Consider the following 22517-nt stretch of genomic DNA (forward strand, 5'->3'; position numbering starts at 1 on the left):
TAGGAGGTTGGGTGAGCACTTGTGCAGGTGCCCATGGAGGCCAGAAGAGGGCACTAGATATCCAGGAGCGTGAGTTACAGGCTGCTGTGAGCAGCCTAACATGGGTGCTAGGGACTGAACTTTGGTCCTCTGGAAGAACAAAACTGCTCTTAACTGCTGAGTCACCTCTCCAGCCCAACAATCACTTTTTTGTTCCCATGTCTACCAACACATCTGCCATAGGCACATGCATATCTGGACAATCTTTTATACTACCAAAGGAGACTTTGTCAAATATAGCTGCAACTGTCTACATTTTTTCCCTAAGTTTGTAAATGGAATTTGTAAATTAAAATTCTACTTGTAATAGAAATGCTACTTTTAAAGTCATCCTAATCACTTTTTAATATACATTAGACTTCTTGACCACATACTTTTATTGTACGGCACAAAGGAGAAGTAAAATAACGCCCATGGCATGAAGAACAGTTTAATCATTAGAACAATTTAACTTTTTTTAAAAAACATATCATCATTGACAAATTGTGTCAAGCAAACTGAATATCTACATGTAGAAGGATCTTGCTTTTTCACCTAAATTCAAATCAATTTTCAATGGATCAAAGGTCTCAACATTAGGCCCAAAACTCTGGAACTCCAGAACAAAGAATGAGTGCACTTCAGGATTTAGGCTCAGGTAAGGACTTTCTGAACAGAATGCCAGTCACCTAGGAAACAGGACCATGATCAACAAGTGTGTAGTCATGGAATTAAAAAGTTCTGTAGAGTGAAGGAAGCTGCTGGTCAACTGAAGAGGAAGCAGCCTACAGAATGGGAGAGCTTTGCCGGCTACACATCTGACAGAGGATTAGTGTCTATAATATACAAGAACTTCGAAAACTACACCAAGGAAACAAACCACTGAATTTAAAAGTGGGCTAAGGAACGGAATAGAGATTTCTCACAAGAAGAAATACAAATGTCTGAGAAATATTTTGACAAGTATTCACCAACTTTAGCCAACAGGAAAAATGCAAATTAAAACTAATTTGAGGCCTCATCTTAATTCGGTCAGATTGGCTAAGATCGAGAAAACATGCAACCACAAATTCCGCTGAGGATGTGGGGAGCCCTTGGGCACTGTTGGTGGGAGTTCAAGTTGGCACAGCTGCTCTGGATATCAGTGTGACTGTTCCTTGACCCAGCTATCCCACTCCCGGGTGGATACCCAAAGACTATATTCTCCTGCAAAGATGCAAGATCCATGTTCATATCTGCTCTCTTCACAAGAGCTAGACAAAGACACAGCTTAATGGGCCAGCAACAGATGAATGGATAATGAAAATGTGATCCCTCGACAACGCAATTTCATTCAGCCATAAAAAATTAAATTATAAAATTTGCAGACAAATGGATATAACACAACTGGAAAACATACTGAGGGAGGTAACCCAGATCCATGGAAACAAACGACACATGTTCTCACTCATATATGGATCCTAGTGTTGAATCTTTAGGTTATTTGCTTAACTCCGGGGTACCTGTTAGAATCCAGGGAACGAGAAATTTACCCCTGGTGGGGAGTGAGTGCCCTGGTCATTTCTGTTGTTGTTCAGTTTGACTTAAATTAGAGTTTCCTGGGAAGAAGAATCTCAATTGAGAAATGCTTCCATCAGACTGCCTATAGGCCAGGTGATAGGGCATTTTCTTGACTGTCAATTAATGTGGGCAGGTCGTCCTGAGTGGTGGTAACACAGCAAACTGAGCAAGCATAAGGAGAAAGCCAGCTCCCCACAGTCTCCACTTCAGTTCCTGCCTCTAGGTGCCAACTCTGCTTTGGATTCCCTCAATGATGGACTGCATGGGAGTGTTAGCCAAACAAACCCTAAATCCCAGCGGCTTGTGGGGAAGGGAGAGTCAGTTTTCTTTAAGGGTGCAGCCCTTGGTAGGCCTAGGTCTATCACACTCCAGGGGGTGGCCCTATACCCATGACAGCGGCACAAATTGGACTATGTTGTTTACTTTTTTTTTAAGGGCAGGAATATGGGAGGGGTTGCAGAGGTGGGGATGGATCTAAGGAGAGAAAGGGACAAACATGATCAAAATACATTGTATGCATGTATGAAGTTTTCAAAGAATTAATAGAAATAAAAGATTTATTGACTGTCACTACATTTTGGGCACTATTCTAGGTTTTAATTTCCTTTCACTGGCACTGGAGATAGAACGTAGGGCCTCACATGCTAGGCAAGCATTCGATTGATGAGTTATATACACCCCAATTTTTTTTAGTTTTATTTTTGACACAGTATTATGAAATTTCCCAGGCTGGCCTTGAATTTACTGTAGGCGAGATGAATCTTGAACTTGAAATCCTCTTGTTCCATCCTCCTGGGGAACTAGTATTGCAGACCCAAGCTAATGATCTAAAATATTTAGAAGTATAATCTATTAGGACCAGAGAAGATAATCAAATATGATGTTTATTGACTGTCCACTTCATTTTAGACATTGTCCTAAGCCTTCCTGTGTACTACAGAGCTATTTTTTTTTAACAGATCATAAATAATAGAAACGCAAAGAATGAGTCTACTATCTAGGACATTAGAATGTGATTAGCAGCTATAAAAAAATGAAGCCTCTTTGGTTAAGGAGTATCAGAGAGTAAGGGGCTGATTGAAATTTTAAATACTTGCAGGATTAGCCTCAATAAAAAGATAACATTTGAGTAAAGATTCGATGGAGACAAGGAATTCACAGATAGACTTACACAGGAAGCCTACCAGAGAACAGGAGCTGTTTAGATTGGATCTTCTTGGGGCCTAGCAACTGAGGCTGAGCTCAGAGGAAGAACAGAGTCGGATGCTGTACACTCAAAGCTCAGAAGCCCTCAAGGCTGTACAAATGAAATGGAGCATCACTGCCGGGGCTGGGTAGAGGGGTGTCGTGACCTGACTTAGTCTCCTGGCTGTGAGGTGGAGAAGGGCTGCAACAGGAGGAGCAAAGCCAGGAAAGCTCAGGAAGAGGCTGCTGCCGGGGCCGTGTGAGAAGAAGTAGTGGCCCAGACCAGCCCCCTAGCAACAGAGCAAGGGGTGACAGAAAGATTCTGGGCATGTGTCAATCTAATGGCATGAACGTTTGCAGGAATAATGTATGCGGTATACAGATGTGAGTCTGAGGATCAACAAGAAGTTGAAATTGCCATCACTGAAAACTGAGAGGCTGCAAGGAATAAGGAAGGAACCAGTTTTTAAGGGATGAGTGGACAGATATCAGAATTGGGTTAGAACATGTCCAGTTTGGAAAATAGATTAAGCAGTCAGTCACAGAGCAAGTCTGAGAACATGGTTAGATGGGAGTTGGAGTCCAGACTAGCTGTGTCCCTTTAGGAGCTCTGAACAGAGACAGGACATAGAAGTAGGCTAAACCACTACAGCAACAACCATGGCCAAAGAGAAGATGATCAAGGACTAAGTCCAGGGTCCTGCAACATAAATATATGTATGTATAAACAATGCATATGTATATACACATACATGAGCATATATACATACACATGCATATATACAATATACATGCACACACATATATGCACATGCAAAAACACATGTGAATACACAAAATATGCATATACACATGCACATGCATGCATATACATACACACATGCATATACACATGCATATGCACACATATGCATATCCATGCATGATCATGTACAGAAAAGAGAAAGAGAGAGAGCAAAAAACATTTTTTAAAAGACTGAGGAAGGATTTAAAAAAAAGAACTCAGGGCCCTAGCTCTGAAATGAGGAAGGTCCATCAAGGAAAGGGCATATGGCCACCTATACCTGATGGTGCTGCTTCACCAATGTGACTACTCGGTTCAGTAATTCAGACAGAGACCCCAAAGAGGTCTCAAAGGGGTTCCAATACCTCAATACTTAAGCTATTAAATGAAACTAAAGAATATACAAAAAAGTTCATGCAGAATTAAGGGTCTGGATTGAAACGGCCGCACCTGTCTATCCACGAGAGTAGAAAAAAACTATCACACAATACATCCTAACGCTTTACAAACGTGAACTCACTGTGTACATCTGATGATTATGTAAATAATAAGAACAAGGCAAATCATTCAAAACTGATCATGACTCAGTTTAATATCAATGTCTAACGAGAATATGAGAAGGTGACTGGGTTACAGATGACTCCACAATATTGAGCTAAGGGGTGACGTCATACGCCCAGGCAAGAGTACACAGAGCACACAGCCATTAAAGCGCGGTATTCTGACTTCACCGAGCCACTCTTGGCTTTGATGTTGGTGCTGAGGATCAAAGCCGGGCACAGCTCTACCGCTGAACTGCAGCTCTAAGCCCATCCGTCACATTTTGACTTGCCAGGAACCACAGGAAAAGAATTGCATGGGGCTTGACAGGCAGATTAAAATGAGAGCAGGCATGGGCTGCATCGGGAGGGGCGGAGCTCACAGTCCCCTTACTCTGGCGTAGAGGCAGGGAACCAAGAACCAGAATGTTAAGAGACCAGCTGAAAACAGTATCCCCAGGCTACAGCGGGTGAGCTGACTCACAGAGCTTAGCCTCTCTGTTCTCCTCACAATGCCCAGCAGGGTGCGCAAATCCAACCCAAGTAGGGGATGGAGTACCTTAAACCATAAACCAAAATTTAAAATTTTCTTATGCATCACTCAAAGTTCTGCAGACTGCTACATCAGAGAATATAACTGTTGGCAGTACCTTTGGGTTCTTGAGCAACTAATAGAAAATTGGTCTATTCTCAGCTATAAGGGGGTTATGAGTGGAGTCAGGGTATCTGTTTTGAAACCAGTGAGAAAATTTAAAACCATAGTAATTAATAATAATAATAATAATAAAGTCACTGAAAAGAAGTACCTTGGTCTTGAATCACACAGTCCGTGGTGACCAGCGGAGGCACCTGGCCTCTGGTGTTGGTAGTGTAGACCTGTCCGCCTCTGGTGGTCCTGTCACTCTCGATCACTTGAATCTGACAAACAAGATGTGAAGAGTGAATTACACTAAGTTACAAGTCTTCCTGACACTCATTTAAGGGGGACAGTGGTGGTTCCTGCTCCCTCTTCCTCTCCTCTCCCTTTCCAGAGAAAGAGGAAAAAGAGAGCGAAAAAGAGGGTTGGAGACAGAGAGAGAAGGGGAAAGGGAAACAGAAAAAAAGAGAGGGGCATCTTTTAAAAACCCTTTCATTTCTTTGCAGACAAATCAATCCACCATACCTTCATTTCATCTTCATTTACTTTCACAATTTTATACCGTTATCAAATTTCCAAATCCTATTCTGTAATACTCTTGGCTCAAACCCTGACCTTTCAGAGACCCTTATTTTTATTTACTATACTTTATCTTATTTATTATAACCATAGATGGGCATTTGAAAAATTCTTTAGAAGGAAAAAAGGAATCTTGAAACCTTGTTTAACAAAAATACTTTTGTATCAAAAGAAAACTCTAAAAATCATTAAATACAGCCAGGTGGTGGTAGCGCACACCTTTAATCCCAGCACTCAGGAGGAAGAGGCAGTCAGATCTCTGTGAGTTCGAGGCCAGCCTGGTCTACAGAGCTAGTTCCAGGACAGGCTCTAAAGCTACACGGATAAATATGAGCAAAGAGGTCAAGACCATGATGGGGACACCCACTGAAACAGTTTACCTGAGCTAATGGAAGCTCATCAACTCCAGCTAGACTGGGAAGGAACAAGCATAGGACCAAACTGGTCCCTCTGAATGTGGCTGACAGTTGTATGGCTGGGGCAGACTGAGGGGCCACTGGCAGTGGCACTGGGATTTGTCTCTACTGCATGTACTGGCTCTTTGGGGGATCCTATTCTCTTTGTATGTGTATACGTTGCTCAGCCTAGATAGTAGGGAAGGCCTTGGACTTTCCACAAAGCAAAGTGCCTTACCCTGTCTTAGGATTAGAGGGAGGTGGAGTGGAAGGGTGTGTGGAGGAAATGGGAGGAGGGGAGGGAGTGGGAATTTGGATTTTAAAAAAGAAAAAAGAAAGAAAGAAAGAAAAAAAAAACCCTGTCTCAAAAAAAAATCCTTGAATACAGAAGAAATGGTGTTCACTATCTGAGCTAAAGCCACCTATGTTCTACTCAGAATCCGTCTTCTTCCTCAGTTTCCCTACAGAAAATATTTTGGGGTGGGAGTGTCTTTTATTTAGAAACCATAAGGTGTGAAGGTGCCCAAATGCTGCCATCTAACATAGAAACATATTTTTCTACTAATAATATTTGTTGTTGAAGACTACAGAGCTTTAGTTGTTTTTTTTTTTCTTTTCATTCTAACTGTCTCGGGTTAAATTGTAAGCAAAACTGAGTGGAATGAAGTTAGGGAAACAGGAAGAAAGTCTAGGGACTATCTTCCTCTGTTTCCTCCTTTTCCACTCTGGTCCCTCACGTTCTTGGAGGGGGAGTGGCGAAAGAAAGCAACAAACAGAGGCTAAAACCAAAGACAAGCACAAGAAGACAGCAACAGGAAGTGTCTAGGCTGGAAAAAATGATACAGTTTCCCGCTGTTACTGATAATGCTGACTGTGAACCAACTCTGAAGTGTTCTCTGGGGCTCCAGTCTCACCAGTGCAGATGGTGCTGGCATCACAGGCTCCAAGAATATTGGCAACGAACCTAGCCTGAATTTAAACCTGCTTCTGTCTGCCTTCTGGCTCCCTCGGAGACTGAGGACTTATAAAGATGTAGGATGTGTTCCCAACACCACTACCACAGCAAGACACAGACAAGATGCTACGCTGGGAAAGGAGGGCACAGAAGCATCGGAGCACTGTGATTGTACTCTGCATTTAACCACAAAGCTAATCGGGTTACTCTAAAGGGAAGTCGCTTCTCCACTATTAAATGCTAACATTTAGCACAATCATTCCAACCAACACAGTCTAAGGTGAACGCTGTCACGATGCAGCCATGTGCCGAGTACGCTGAACTTACACAGTCACCGATCAAGAGACCATATTTCCAGAAAAATCTCATTTAAATTATCCATTTACAACTCTCAAAGCCCAATCCCCAAAGAAACAATGTTATAATTAGTCATTATTAATTAAAAACCCACATCTTGTCAGAACAAGACACAGAAAAGAGGAAGACGACATCAAGCAGTTCTAGCCATTGCTAAAAATAGCTTTTGATTTACCCAGACACAGACTCTTAAGAAACAGCATCAGAAATGAAACAATAAGCAAAACCACCAACAGTGACAGGCAGCAACCGGCACCCATGCACCGAGACCTAGCACAGTGGCGTGTGACCATGTCAGCGCTCTCGCAGAAAACACGATCTCCTTCCCTTCAGAAGTGTCACTGGAATCATCGGCATGAATGTTGTGAAATCATAAAACATCCCCAGGAAAAGAATCAAAGGAGGCTATGCTTTAGGGAGGAATGCCCAGGAGGAGACGTGAGTGAAGGTGTGTGGCCGCATTAGCAGAGATGCTCGAGGCAGCGACGTCTGACTTGTGGGCAGTGGAAGGAGAAGAGGAAGGACACGCCTCTGAACAATCCTCCTCTGGATGCAGGAGAGGGCGAGGAAGAGCTTTGGTAATGCTGCTTCCGTCCCTTCACCATGTGGCTAAGACCACCAGTCACAGGGTGGTATTAAGTACCTCACTCGGGACTGGAGGACGGACTCTTTCCTTCAGAAAGAAAGAGTTTATTTCATTAGAACAGTATGTCGTTTTGGTCAGAGGAAAACAAACAAACTCCAGCTTCATCACTATGTCAATTACCTCAAGATAAACAACATGGGGCTGACTTGCACATAGGACACTTTCAAGATTCACAACGAGCCGTGGCATCTGCTGCTTCTTCTCATTAAGGCTTATCCACCCCTTCACCAGCACACTGAGCAGCAGGCTCTGTGTATGTGCTAGAGACAGCAGCGAACCCACTAGATCCTTGCCCCATGGAGCAGACGTTTGAGTCTGGAGAATGGTGGTCAATAAATCACTACACCAACAGTGTGCCCTCTGCCGGGCAGCTGGATGCTGTGGACGTGTAGAGACACGGACGGACGGCGAAGGCATGAAAAAAAAAGAACATACGAGTTGGGCTGGCACACGCCTAGGAAAGGAGCCTAAATACGGGCAGTGGAAATGTCACAGTCAAGTTGAGGCACACAAGGCATGTTTGAAGAGCTGGAATAACTAAAGCGGAGGTGCAGGACAAGAAGAGATCGGGTGAGAGCCATCTAGGAACATGTATAGAGGGCAGCTGGAGTCAGGAGTCACCAACAGGGTGAATGGAGCAGGCCCTAGGACAAGAATTCCTAAGATGCTCTTGGCTACTATCGGTCGCACATGCTTGAGGGTGTACTTTGAATAATGCTGACCTAGAGACCATGAAGGAAAGGTCATTCCAAAGAGTAAGCCTTGGGGAACTCTAACACTGGGGCAATAACAAAAACCCACACCTACAAACACACACACACACAAACCTACAAACATACCACACATATATACATACATATATGCACATAACACACACATAAATGCAGACAAATACACATATATACAAACACACACAAACATATACACACCCACATTTAAATACATACACACATACATATGCACACATACAAATAACACACATACACACATACACATATGTATGTATACACACACCATACATACATACACATATACATACAACGCCCCATACACACAAATCCACAGACACAAGCACACAGTATATACAAACACACAATTGACACCTTCATGGAAAAAACAAATACATTTATATAGATACAAACATTTATAAACACACACATACATACACATAGGCCTGCAAAACCACTAACTCACATACATATTCAGCATGAACACACACATGTACAAACATAAACACATGCACACACAAAGATATACATATATACATAAACACCTGCATACAACACATATAAACATATGCACACAGAGACATGCACATCCACAAACACACACAGGCATACAACACCCCAATACAAAGGCCCAAACACAAGGGTGCATACCCATTCACATGCAAATGGAAACACAGGGTTAAGAGATGAAGGTGTAAGTCAAGGGGCACTGCCAGGTGTGAAAGCGTCGGTGGGGAGAGTGGGCCCTGCAGCTTTCCAGGGAACAAGCTACAAAGGCAGGAAGCACTGGGTGGAAAGAAGGCTTTCACCCTTCCAAAAGTCGGCAGTGTTTGCTGATGACAGGGTCAGCAGTGAGACCCAGACAATTAAGGGAAGGTAGGAAACAGGGAGGCTCATCCCCAAGGATACTAAAGGCACCTGTGATTCTAACAGGAAGAGACTTGGTCAGAAGGAAAGTTGGGGGTCGGGTATCTGAAATCACATACAGAGTCAGAATAAGCTCACTATAAACACATTTTTAACCCAAATAACCAAATATTTTTGTTTTCGTTAAAGACATTTTGTCACTGGCATAAACAACGTAAAGGAGGAAAGATTTATTCGGCCCATGGCTGCTGGGCCCCACGTATTTGCGCAGAACCTCATGGTGGAGGAACATGCAGCACGTAGGCGCTGTTCATGTGTCTGTGTTTGCACACCTCACAGCAGACAGCGAGCAGAGAGCATGGCAGAGAGGGACCACATACTAATTCCTTTTCTGTGCTGTAATAAAACATCACGGCCAAGGCAACTGATAGAACTATGAGTTTATTTTGGCTTACGATTCCAGAGGGTTAGATTTCCAAACAGCAGGAAAATCGGGGCAGACTGCGGCCAGCACAGGGGTAGGAACAGGAGGCTGAGCGCTCGCTCACACCCTGAACCACAAGCGTGAGGCAGAGAGAGCAAACAGGCGGTGGGAAAGGACTCCAGCTCACAGAGCCCACCCCCTGTGACACACTTCCCCCAGGAAGGCCATACCTTCTCACCTCCCAAACAGTGCCAGCAGCCATGACTAAGCAGTCAAACACAAAATCATATAGGAGACATTTCCCTTCAAACTGCCACAGGCCAAGAACAAACTGCCCCCAAAGACTGAATTCCTCTAGTCAGGTCCCATCACCTAAAGTTTCGGAACCTTCCAAAACTGCGCCTGACGGGGAGCAAAGCCTCTGTGCAGATCTTTCCTATTCAAGAAAAGTTATGTCATAAACGTAATAACAAAGGCACTGAGAGCAGCTGATGTTAGACTCTGTGCATTGGGAGGTTTGTTATAGACACTGGACACTTTATCACCAATCTTCAAGTTTATAGAATTACAAAAATAGCCAAAGTCTTCACACCTCGCTGTATCTGTCCCCTTTTCAATGTGACTTACAGTGCCCCTGATCCAGAAGGCAGAGTCCTCCCTCTGAGCCTTCAACATGCTCCGAACCTGAGCACACCTCCTCGGGTGGCCAGTGTCCCAGACCTCTATAGGTCCTGGAGGACCCAGTGCTAGTAAAGCTTCTGTTTGGGAAGGACATGTGCTCAACTATGCTCAAAGCAGCTTTGTTTGTCATAGCCAGAACCTGGAAACAACCTAAATGCCCCTCGACCGAAGAATGGATAAGGAAAATGTGGTACATTTACACAATGGAGTACTACACAGCAGAAAAAAATAATAACGACAGCTTGATATTTGTAGGAAAATGGATGGAGCTAGAAAACATTATTTTGAGTGAGGTAACACAGACACAGAAAGAAAATTATCACATGTACTCACTAATAGGTGGTTTTTAAACGTAAAGCAAAGAAAGCCAGCCTACAAACCACAATCCCAGAGAACTTAGACAACAATGAGGACACTAAGAGAGACTTACATAGATCTAATCTACATGGGAAGTAGAAAAAGACAAGATCTGAGTAAATTGGGAGCATGGACACCTTGGGAAAGGGTTGAGGGGGGCAGAGGAGAGGCAGGGTGGGGAGCAGAAAAAAATGTAGAGCTCAATAAATATCAATTATATATATATATATATATATATATATATATATATATATATATATATATATACTTCTGCGTGGGAGAGGAAGGACCACTTACAGGACTGGGGATGGAGTCAGGATCCAGCTTCCTCTGGAGCTGTGGTGGTGGTCCTGCCATCTGTGCAGGACCTGCAGGGAAGGCCCCTGGGTAAGGCATCTGTGCACCTCCCATCTGTGGTCCATAGTTGGTTGCTTAAAAAAAAAATAAAGAAAGAAAAGAAAAGAAGAAGTGACAATCTTCAAGCCCAGGTGTAAGACTCACTGACGATATTATACTGTTGAATCAAGCTGAATCAAGCATGCCACCAAGTTCATCTTGCTGGATGCAGCAGGAAATTAAAAGTGAGTTCCTAACTCCCTCTTTAACTATCTCTTCTGTCACTATCCAGAGGCTACTGTCCCTTCACAGTTGACACAGAAACAAACCTGATCTCCAGCTCAGGACACCCCCAGGTAACCCACACCTTGGCCTCCCCCTGCCCACCTTACCTTGCTGTGGAGGGTAGCCAGCACCACCCAGGGTCTGGCCTGCTGGAGGTAACGGCTGGTACTGGGCATTCAGAGGAGTAGACCCAGGAAGTCCATCCTGCCTGTGAGTTGGTGGAGGCATAGGAGAGGCCCCAGGGCCATTCAGAGCGGTGGGGGGCGGTGGTGGAACCTGAGGTCCTGGCTGCAAAATTGATGGCTGTGGGGGTTGTGGAGGCCCCTGGAAGGAGGCTGCTGGCTGAGGGCCAGGGGGACCCTGGCTCTGGGAAGTCATGCCCACACCTGTGGAAGAGAGAAGACCATGCCTCAGTGCCACGTTCCACAGTTCTCATGCCCACAAAGCACATGGCAGACATTTGTTTTCCATACACTTATGCATTATATATTTAGGTATATATCAAGGCCACGAATTAAAATCTTCCTTCAGAAAGTAATAAAAATATTACTTGGGGGCATTTTTTAAGAAATAAAAAAATCTATAAGAGTATAAAAGCAACATCTCTACTTTGGGTAAGAAATTTCTTTTTAAAAAAAATTAGCATTTGTGTGTGTGCACGCGCGCGAGTGCGCACGCACACACGGGGAAGCTAGAAGGAGCTGGAATAATAGGCAGTTATGAGCAGTCATGTGGGTGCTGGTATCTGAACTTGGGTCCTCTGCAAGAGCAGCAAGTGCTCTTAACCCCTGAGCCATCTCTCCAGCCCCAGCGAGAGGCTTCTTGACAGCACAAATTTTAACTCCAGTTTATTAACACCACATGATCCATGAACTACTTTAAAACATCGGTATCAAAAAAAAAAAATCGGTATCTCCTATAAAGCCTTGAGAATAATATGAAAGAAAAAATTGTCTAGAGCAAGCACCACTCAGATAACTTACGCCTTCAATACATTATGTGAATTCTGAGTTTGACTCTTGAGCATATGAGTTCAGAGACAGGTAGAAATAACCTGGAGGAGGTCTGGGCCACTCACAGGCTCACCATTCACCCTGGAAACCCAAGCTGTCTCCTGGTCGAGGCTTAGGTGAAGCTAAGCTGCTCCCTAAGACATCCGTTTGGAAACTAGTAAAAAGGTCAGAAGGATTCCGGGAGACTATTATCAATACTAACAACTAACTAGCAGTAAGGGAGAATACTGGCTATTTTACGTCAACTTGACACAGCTAGAGTCCCCTGAAAACAGGGACTCTCAATTGAGAAAACTGCCCCACCAGACTGGCCTGTGGTACATTTTCTTGACTGACGATTGATACGAAAGAGGCCAGCTCACTGTGGATGGGGCCACGCCTAGGATTCTGTAAGAAAGTAGACTGAGCAAACCATGAGGAGCCAGCCAGTAAACAGCACTCCTCCATGGCCTCTACCCTAGGCCCCTGTCCAGGTTCTGCCTCAGGTTCCTGCTCTGACTTCTCTGGATGATTGACTACAAGCTGTAAGGAGGAAAAAAAAAACCTAAAATCTCTTTCCTCCCCAAGTTGCTTTTGGCCATGGTGTTTTATCACAGCAACAGAAACCCCGAGGCATAAGCTGTTAGCAGGTTGTAGGGCATGGCGGTGACAGACCTGACCACGTGTTTTTAGAGGACTGTCATAGCATTTGAACTCTGGGTTGAGAAAGCCTTTGAGTGCTCAGAGATCAGTGGATTGTTCTGTTGGGGCTTAGAAGGCAAGGACATGAACAGAGCAGATGATGGAGCCCTGACTTGTGACATTTCTGAGGAAAAAAAAAGACTCGACCAGGGCTATATGTGTGATATTTTCAAGTAAAGAATCTGGGGTGTCAATCAGGCAGTGGTGGAGCACATCTTTAAAAAAAGAATCTGGGGTGTCAGCTGGGCAGTGGTGGCATATGTCTTTAATCCCAGCACTCAAGAGGCAGAGGCAGGCAGATCTCTGTGGTTTATACAAAAATGCACCAGCCAGCATTTTAATGTCAAGCCAGAGTTAGGTCTATCTTCAAGAAGAAGAACTAACAAAGATGGGAGCATAGCTCAGTGGTAGTCTAGCACGTTTGGTCTCCGGGGTCATCTTCCACACCACAAAGAGCACCAGATGGGCCCTGAAGGAACAGTGACAGTGTGCATTTACCGTAGCTGTTGATCTGCATGGAGTTGAACTGACTGCCCAGCTGGGTGACAGAGGAAGTGGACCCAGGGCCTGGGTAAGACGACGGTGGCGTGGGCTGGCCTGATGCATAAGAGGGTGCCGCATTATTGACAGGTGGGAGACCTGGAAACCTAAGAGATAAAAGGGATTGTTAGTGTGCCAGGGTTTCGGAAGCAAATGACAAGCAAAATAGTTAATTATATTCTCCAACAACAACAACAAAAGTACCTTCTCTAGGGGGTAGGAAAAATGACTGATATTGTGGATTAAATATTTACTCTTGATCCGAGCTCTTAGCAACCCACAGCACAGCCCCACGGCTCCACTCACAGTTCCTATGTCAAGGAAGAGAAAAGTCTAACACGAACACAAGGCCAGCTTTGGAAGCCAATGAAAGGATGAGCCCAACGCAGCCACTTCACACTCCCAAAACTTGACCAATGGAACAAAACAAAAACAGGACAGTGTGCTTTGTGGTTGTGTGTTGGTGATCATCCTGCTTATCATTCCGACCCAATTTCTAAACAGAATCCGGCCTGTCTTACACTCTGAAGTCGGCAAGGCACACCCTACAAAATGGTGTTTGGCAGTCAATGTTGCAGTAAGTTTGGAGTAGGTGTTTTTCTGTTTTTCTCATTGAAAAATCCCATCGTACTTTACCCATGACGTAGTTTGAAACTGTGTTTGTCTGTTGTGTGTTATTATTACTGTTTTGGTCTAAGCAATGGTTATCGCCGAGTAGTGGCCCCACCCGAGCAGTGATACAACACAGAAAGCTAATAAGTACCAGGCGTTATGAATCTTTTCCTACTAACTTTCAGTTGTGACTAAAAATTAAGGCTCCCTAGATTACATGGCCTGAGGGGCTGGAGAGATGGCTCAGTGGCTAAACATATCGGTTGTTCTTGCAGAGGACCCAAGTTTGAGCCTCAGCACCCACATGGCTAAAACAGCCACCCATATGCATAAAAGAAAGAAAAAAGAACACTAGAGAAAGGATGGGGATATAGCTCGGTGGAAGGACACTTTCCTAGCGTGTTCAAGGCCAGGGATTTAGGCCTCAGCACTACAAACAAGCAAACAAAGTCTACGGCTTATTTTCACAGCGACCTCTGTTTACACTGCAACATTTCTTAGTAGATTCTCGTAAATTCAGTTGGAAAGCTGGGTCTTTTCATTCTCTAACTCACTATTTCTTGGCCAAAACAGATGAATTACAATGAATTGACTAGCTGTCATTTTCCCTTTTGATGGAAACACTGGCATCTTAGAGTATAAATTTTAACAGATTAATCCTATTTTATGCAGAAAGCTTTAGAAGTACTTGTAAGTATAAGACAATTGTCCTGGGGCTGGAGAAATGGTTCAGAGGTTAAGAGCACTGGCTGTTCTTCCAGAGGTCCTGAGTTCAATCCCCAGCAACCAAATGATGGCTCACAACCTTCTATAATGAGATGCCCTCTTATGGTATGCAGGCATACACACAGACAGAACACTGTATACATAATAAAAAAAAAAATCTTTAAAAAAGAAAAAAATACAGTCATCCTACTTCAGCCATGATCAAAAGAACAAACAACTAGGTATGGGTAGTTTGAATATAATTGGTCTTATAAGCTTGTAGAGAGGGGCACTATTATTGATGTAAGTGTGGCCTTGTTGGAGGAAGTATGACATTGGAGGTAGGCTTTGAGGTTGCAAAAGCCCATGCCAGGCCAAGTCTCTCTCGCTCCCTCCCTCCTCTCTCTCCCTGTAGATGTAACACTCTCAGTCACGGTTCCAATGGTTGCCCACGTGCCACCATGCTCCTGGCCATGATGAAAATGAACTAAACTGTAAGCAAACCCCCATGTAAATCCCTTGGTATGAGTTGCCTTGGTCATGGTGTCTTTTACAATAGAATATGTAATTATGACATAGCGATTATGACAGTAGGTTTCTATACGGCTTCTTCAAAGATCACTGGTGTTATCCATCTCTCCTTAAACCCTTTCTTCTGCCTGGCCTCCCATCCACTTCCCCACTTAAATCTTCCCCTTCCCATTATTCTCCTATCCGTCCCATGCTGTCTGTGTTTGACCATATCTCCTCCATTATTCTCCCCTCAACACAAACACGATGACCCTTTCTAATTTCCTGGCTTCTACAAGTGCTCCGATTTAAACACACATATCTACAGACCCAAAGCTGGCCTCCAAATATGAGAGAGACATGCAGCATTTGTCTCTCTAGATCTGGGTGAACAGACTCAGAAGAACTATATCCAGTTCCATCCACTGGCCTGAAAATTTCACTTTTTCTTCACAGCTAAATAAATTCCATCCTATATCTGTTCTGTGTTTCCATTACTCATTCATCAATGTGTACAGATCTGGGTTATTTCCATTTCCTGACTATTAGGACTAGAGCATCAACGCACATGGATCAGCAAATATCTCTGGAGTAGATGTAGAGCCCTTTGCATATACACCCGAGAGTGGTATAGCTGATCATGTGGTAGAGCTATTTATTTCTAGCCTTTTGAAGAACCTTCACACTGCTTTCCACAGTGGCTATACCAGTTTTCACTCCCACCAACACTGAATAATGTTCTCCTTTCGCCACAGCCCTCCAGGATTTGCTGTAATTTGTTTTCTTAACCTTAGGCATTCTAGCTGGGGTAAAATGAGGTCTCAAGGTAGTTTAATTTGCATTTACCTGATGGTTAGTTTTAGGTATGAGTTCCTGGTCAGTGTGGTCTCATAACCCCTCCAAAACAATACAGGCTATTGCTATTGTTATAGTTGGCAGTGCTATTACTCCAGAACTTCACAGTAAGATCCTTTTGCTGAAGATACAACATAGTTGAGACACGGGACATGGCAAGATCCAGTTGCTACTGAACTGGAAGTTTCCCCTCTTCAGGCTAGTTTTCATGGTGCTAGAAGCTGCTATGCAGACTGCTAGGAAGAGGGGAGTCATCAACAGTCTTATTCAGCGGTCAATCCAGTGAACTATAGTAATGGCCAGCATGGCAAGATATATGCATGGATGCACCAGTGGCATGAATGTTATGGGGGAAACCAAGCACTATTGGATTTAAGGCTCACTCTACAGGAGGACATGCATGCCCAGTATTGTAAATATGACCAAGAAATCATGATCAGGGAACTCACATGCCTTAGGACAGAGCCTACAATTACTGTGTTGCTAAATGGAGAGAGTATCAAAATGCCCTCTAAATACTCATCATTATGCCCACAGGCCAGTACAGCTCTGAGACCTCATCAGAGAGTCTTCCTTTCACAATGGATAGAGATTAAGTACAACTACTCACAATAGGTCAAAGTGGGGAAATAAATGACTATGGTGTACTCAGCCCGCAAAAGAACATTTATCTCCCACCCACTCGCTCAGAGACCACTGTGAGAGAGGAGGTCAGGAGCCTGTCAGAGCCTAACATTGTGGAGAACGGCCGGGAAACAGTGCTTTCTAGACATGACTATTGCACGCACACACTCACAATAGCTGCAAATACCTGTACAAGATCAAGTCAGTAGTGATTCCATCATCAAAAAGGGATGGAATCAGAATCACAAGGTCCTGTCCCTAGCTGAGGAGCTGTTTTCCTCAGGGAAGTAGGCCCTGAGGAGCTGCCCATACTCCAGCAGATGGCCCTACACACATTTACGTGGTGACAGCACTCACTGGATTCGGTGAGTTAAACAACAAAAAAGCAAATGAAGTAGGGACGGTCCGTGGGGTTCTGGGAGGAGTCCGGGAGGAAGACGGGGTGAGTATGATCAAAACACAGTGAACACATGCATGACAGTCTCAAAGAGTAAATTAAAACGTCATTTTAAAAAAGCTTTTTAAAACATAAGGGAAAGATGCAAAGAGAAGGAGGAATGGAGGGAGAGAGGGGGGGGGGGTTATACACATCTATTTTCCTCTGAGCCTCCGTCATCAGAAGAGTGTGACTCATTCCAGATCACCCTGTCCCTGGCCTTTGCACTGCCCTGTGTGTACAGAAACGTGTCCCACGGAGCAGATAAGAGGCAACCTGGAAACCCAGCCTGCATATCGGACTTTCCCCTAACTTTTTCATCTTCCAAACCTACTTTTAGGCCCATTTTCAAGTTGTACCACATAAAAAGTGCTGGGGACAGAACAAGACCTAATTGTGCTTCCTTGCAATCAGAGTCCAAGCAGATTCTGAGTCTGACTTCCTGAAGTCACCAGCCTGAGGGAGAGCAATCCAGAGATAGCAAGTGGACTTTCTATCCAGTGACATGGCACACAAGAGCCAATGAAACGACGCTGAGAGCTGTTGACATGTACTGAGCCTGTGGACTGTGATTAGCATTGTGTGTTGCATGAAGTCATCGGCATGCAAAGCCCTCACAACCACGTAGTAAAGGTGTTGAGAAAGCAAAACCACCCGGAGGTTAAGTGGCTTACACACCACTTCACAACAGGATACTCTGAGGAATGTGTCCCTGGGTGTTTTTCGCCCCTGTGTCAACATCACAGGCTATACAAACCTGGATGGAAGTGTCCACTACACATGTAAGCTGTAGGTTACATACCGCCTGCTATTCCTAGAACCATGATGAGCAAAAGAACACTCAAAGAGATCAAGAAAAAAATGCAACTAAGAGATGCAGTGATGTAGATCGTCGAGCAGCTGCTGGTTATCAGCGCAGTGAGTCACAACAGGCTTCTCTGAGTAGGAGAATGCTCTAAAATAACGATCAGTACTATGGGAAACACCTGACCAGTGCAGTCACCGCATCCCTACCCAGGGTTCTGTGCTGGCGGTGAGCAGACCTGTGAACACCAGTGGCATCCCAGACACACGAGCACTGTGTTTCAAGGTGACAACATTCAGATGCTATGGCATCACTAAGCCCCCGGAAGTCTCCAGCTTCCTTAGAACCTGTAGATCACACTGTACATGTGGAGAACATATACAGAGCATGTGACAAAAATTTATTCAGCCAACAACCTCCGAAGGCATGCCTGGCAAACATGTCTCCACTCCTCAGGGTGCCAGCCCTGTACTGGGCTCATGATGTCATTCCCAGACGAGACAACACATCAAAGAGATCCACCAGCTGGGCCAATACCAGTGACCAAATCTTGTTCTCAAAGCCACTGGTTCTACCTTGGCTTTCCTTTCTGAATCCTGAGATACCAGGGAGGGGGGTTACAGTAATGAACTATCCTGGATCGTCTCCCTTTCCCCTCTGAACTAAGAAGATCACTTCCTCCTGTTTCCAGTGAGGAATTACGGCCAAGGAACAGTATCAACAGCCCAGGCTACTCAGCTGCTGGGGCCAAAGCTACCTTGAGGTTCTGAGTATTTCTTTTCTATATTTATTTATTTATTCTTATACATTTTAAAACTTAACACCATTTTGACAATGTCTTTTTTTCTATTTATTTATTTATTTATTTATTATGTATACAATATTGTGTCTGTATATGCCTGCAGGCCAGAAGAGGGCACCAGACCTCATTACAGATGGGTGTGAGCCACCATGTGGTTGCTGGGAATTGAACTCAGGACCTTTGGAAAAACAGGCAATGCTCTTAACCACTGAGCCATCTCTCCAGCCCCCCCATTTTGACAATTTCATATATTGTTTGTTTGTTTGGTTGGTTGGTTTTGGTTTTTCAAGACAGAATTTCTCTGTAGTTTTGGTGCCTGTCCTGGAACTAGCTCTTGTAGACCAGGCTGGCCTCGAACTCACAGCAATCCACCTGGCTCTGCCTCCCGAGTGCTAGGATTAAAGGTGTGTGCCACCACTTCCCAGTTAACAATTCCATATATTTTTACAATGTATTGTGGCAATATGAATTCCCCGTATGTTCTCTTATTCCTCCCCAATTCCTGCTCATGCAATTCCTATTTCAACAGCTTTCATGGCTTGTTGGGGGGGGGGGAGGGATATTGTTGTTTTTGAATCACTAAGTTTAATTACAGTCAACTGGAAGAATAAGGGTGAGAGGCTATTTACAGGGCATGGACAATTCACCAAGTGCCACCCCACTGAAAAAGATGGCATCCCCCGCATCGTCTGGTAACCACTGACGACCAGCTGCTCCTCAGGGAAGGGTAGGACATCACGAGGTCGCTCCAGATCCACAATGGGATGTTTCGGACCTAATTTTGTATTAAACACGTGTAGGTTTCCACAGCTCCTGTCTGTACGTTCACGGTCACACTGATGACATCGTATACAGAAGACACCTTCAGAGCCCTGCTCCTCATCCTCTGACTCATCCCCTCTCCGCCATGACTGCTGAACTTGGGAAGGGGTGATGTCCCATTTCGGCTTGAGCACTCGACTGGCACTTATTCTCAGTGCTCTGCTCAGTCATGAGTCTCTGCGCTATCAATTCCTGTTACAAAGGAGACTTTTCTGACTACGGCTTTCCTGGGCCTCTGAATCCCCCTTTCCCAGTTTACTACAAACACAAGCACAAGCTGTATTTCTTGAGCTGCTTCTACAGCAGGCCTGCCAATTCACAGCAGCACCAGCATATGGCTATAAGCATAAATGTATATTAATATTGTATATGAATATAAACAAAAATATATGTATGTTATATTTATATTAAAACTCTAGAAAGTACTTTAGCTAAAATTCTAGAATGTCCATTTAGCAAAATGACAGCAGTAGACTCTGCCCTAAAGTGACCTTGCCAGCAGCATGCTTTAACCAGGTTCACAGTATCAGGCGGGAAGTCCTGCAGACAGGATGTCACATCCAGTCAGAAAGCTTTCGGTTTCCCCCACAACAGGCACACCACTATGCACCGGCGAGTCTGCCTTATCTGGCAGATTGGCCATACACTGTCCAGGATCCACAGCTATAGAAGACTTGGATTTCTGAAGCAGAGTTTGACTTTGGAGTCCAGGCTGGCCTAGAGCTATATTACCCCGGCTAGCCTTGAACTCACGACAGTCCTTCTGCCTCCATCTTCCTGCTAGATAGAGGTATATGCCACTACATCCAATGGTTCTCAGCACTGGGCACCCTCATTGCCCATCCATCATGCTTTGGAGACTAATGGCCCAATCACAACAAGGTCTTTGATGAACCCCTGCTTTGTGTTCAAACCACAGGTACGCTCACAAATTAAATTTTTTTTTTGGTCCCCCGTGTGACGCTTCTCTGTGATGCCATAGCTACCTCTTGGTCACAGTTACCACAACAAACAAAATCCAGGAGTGTCAGACTCACAAGGCAAGGGCATTGGCTCATGATTTCAGAATTTCCCGTTTTCTCAGTACCAGGAATGGCATCCTTCCTCAAAGGCACAGACCTCAAGGCCCCACCCCCACTCCACCTGACAACTTGGGGGAGGACTGGGAAATGGGGCCTCTGGGCCACCCCTGGAGCAGCTCCAAGGTTGGTGGCAACAGCTTGTGAGACAAATAACACTGAGATTTCCGAGCCTTGAAGTGTGCTGCTGGCTCCACCCCAAGTGATAGTCCCTTATGGATAAGAGGCTCTCAATACCTCAGGAAGATTTTGGCTTCCCTATGCCTGCCCCAGACTTCCTCTTTCTCAATCAATTTCAAATAAATACAAGCTGTATTTTTTTTTGAATTGCTTCTACAACAAGTCCCTCGTTGACATAAATATGCTTTCTCTATCGAACCCACAGACTACACCACTTGCTTCAATCCGATTTCACCTTAAGACTTTTGGTAAGCACTTACGGGGAATGAACACAGGTGTGTGGACATCTCGGGAGAAGAGAATGATCTAAGAGAATTTCTAAGTTTTAATGGTTTGTTGTTCTGTTCTGAGTCAGTATCTCACTATGTAGCCCTAGCTGGTCTGGAACGTGCTCTGCAGATCGGGCTGGCCTCAAGCTTACAGAGATCTGCCTACTTCTGTTTCCCAAGGGTTGAGATTAAAGGTATGTATCACCATGCTCAGCACGATCTAATATTTTGAAAGACATATAGACTATAGACGTCTGAATGAACTGGAAATAAACACAAAACTCTAAAAATAATTGCCAGGTGGTGGTGGCACATGTCTTTAATCTCAGCACTCTGGGAGTGCTCAGGTTTCTGTGAGTTCAAGGCCAGCCTGGTCTACAGAGTGAGTTCCAGGACAGCCAGAGCTACACAGAGAAATCCTGACTCAAATAAATAAGTAAAACCTCCAACAATAGCTGAATATAACCCCAAACTAAAATACATAGCTTTGACACAAGCAGTTTTTATGTATTCTTAAATATGGAACATACAAAGATATTAAACTTTCAACCAAGAAACACACGAGTTTAGAAGATACTTCCAGAATACAGAGCATATTCAAATGACGGTTGAAATGCACTTGGCTCACCTTTGGGGAGGATGGCCCGGGGCATGGGCTCCATTTGGGCCAAACTGTGGGGGTCCAGGAGGTAAAGGGCCTGGGGGCAAGAGCCCTGAAGGAGCAGGGACTCCCAAAGGCCCCGATGGCTGCTTCATCACGCCTGCAACAGAAGGGGACAGTTATGGGCACATTGAAGTGCAAAGAGAGATAATAGGAAGGAGGAAGATTAACAACTCCAGTGAAGATGGGAGGCCAAGGGCGGGCCACAAGGTCTTTCCAGCCTCCCTCAGCCACCCTCTCCACAGTAAATAACAAAATGAGTGAAGGAGGGAGGCCAAAGGACAGGCCACAAGGCCCCTCCAACCTTGTTCAGCCACCCTCTCCACAGTGCCTATTATTAATTAGTAATAATAATATTAAAAGAACAAAAAATTTTTTTTAACCAAACTGAAAGTTAACCAAAGGAAATAAACTCTACATGTGGTAGAGGTGCCCTAACAGAACTCAGGATCTCACAAAAATATCTATAAGAGGGCGATAACTAAGTCAAAGAATCAGAGAGCAGCCTGGTAGAGCATCCTAAATGCATATAAGACAAGCCCCTGCCAGGGCCTTTGGAGAAGAGGGCTGTCAGTCCAGCATCCTGAGAC

At 44.4% G+C, this 22517-nt stretch overlaps 1 protein-coding gene across 1 annotated transcript in view; it reads right to left on the minus strand.

The window, feature by feature from the left end:
* Positions 1-22517, minus strand: part of Sec24d (SEC24 homolog D, COPII component) — an 86510-nt gene that overhangs the window by 55827 nt on the left and 8166 nt on the right. Inside the window, exons 3-7 of the mRNA XM_075981458.1 lie at positions 21895-22027; positions 13526-13674; positions 11441-11719; positions 11010-11143; positions 4893-5004 (exon numbers count right to left, since the gene is read on the minus strand). Coding sequence (XP_075837573.1) covers positions 4893-5004; positions 11010-11143; positions 11441-11719; positions 13526-13674; positions 21895-22027 — 807 coding nt within the window. The remainder of the gene's footprint in view (positions 1-4892; positions 5005-11009; positions 11144-11440; positions 11720-13525; positions 13675-21894; positions 22028-22517) is intronic.

The sequence above is a fragment of the Microtus pennsylvanicus genome, chromosome 7 (assembly GCF_037038515.1).
Source record: "Microtus pennsylvanicus isolate mMicPen1 chromosome 7, mMicPen1.hap1, whole genome shotgun sequence".
In the NCBI taxonomy this organism is placed as follows: domain Eukaryota; kingdom Metazoa; phylum Chordata; class Mammalia; order Rodentia; family Cricetidae; genus Microtus; species Microtus pennsylvanicus.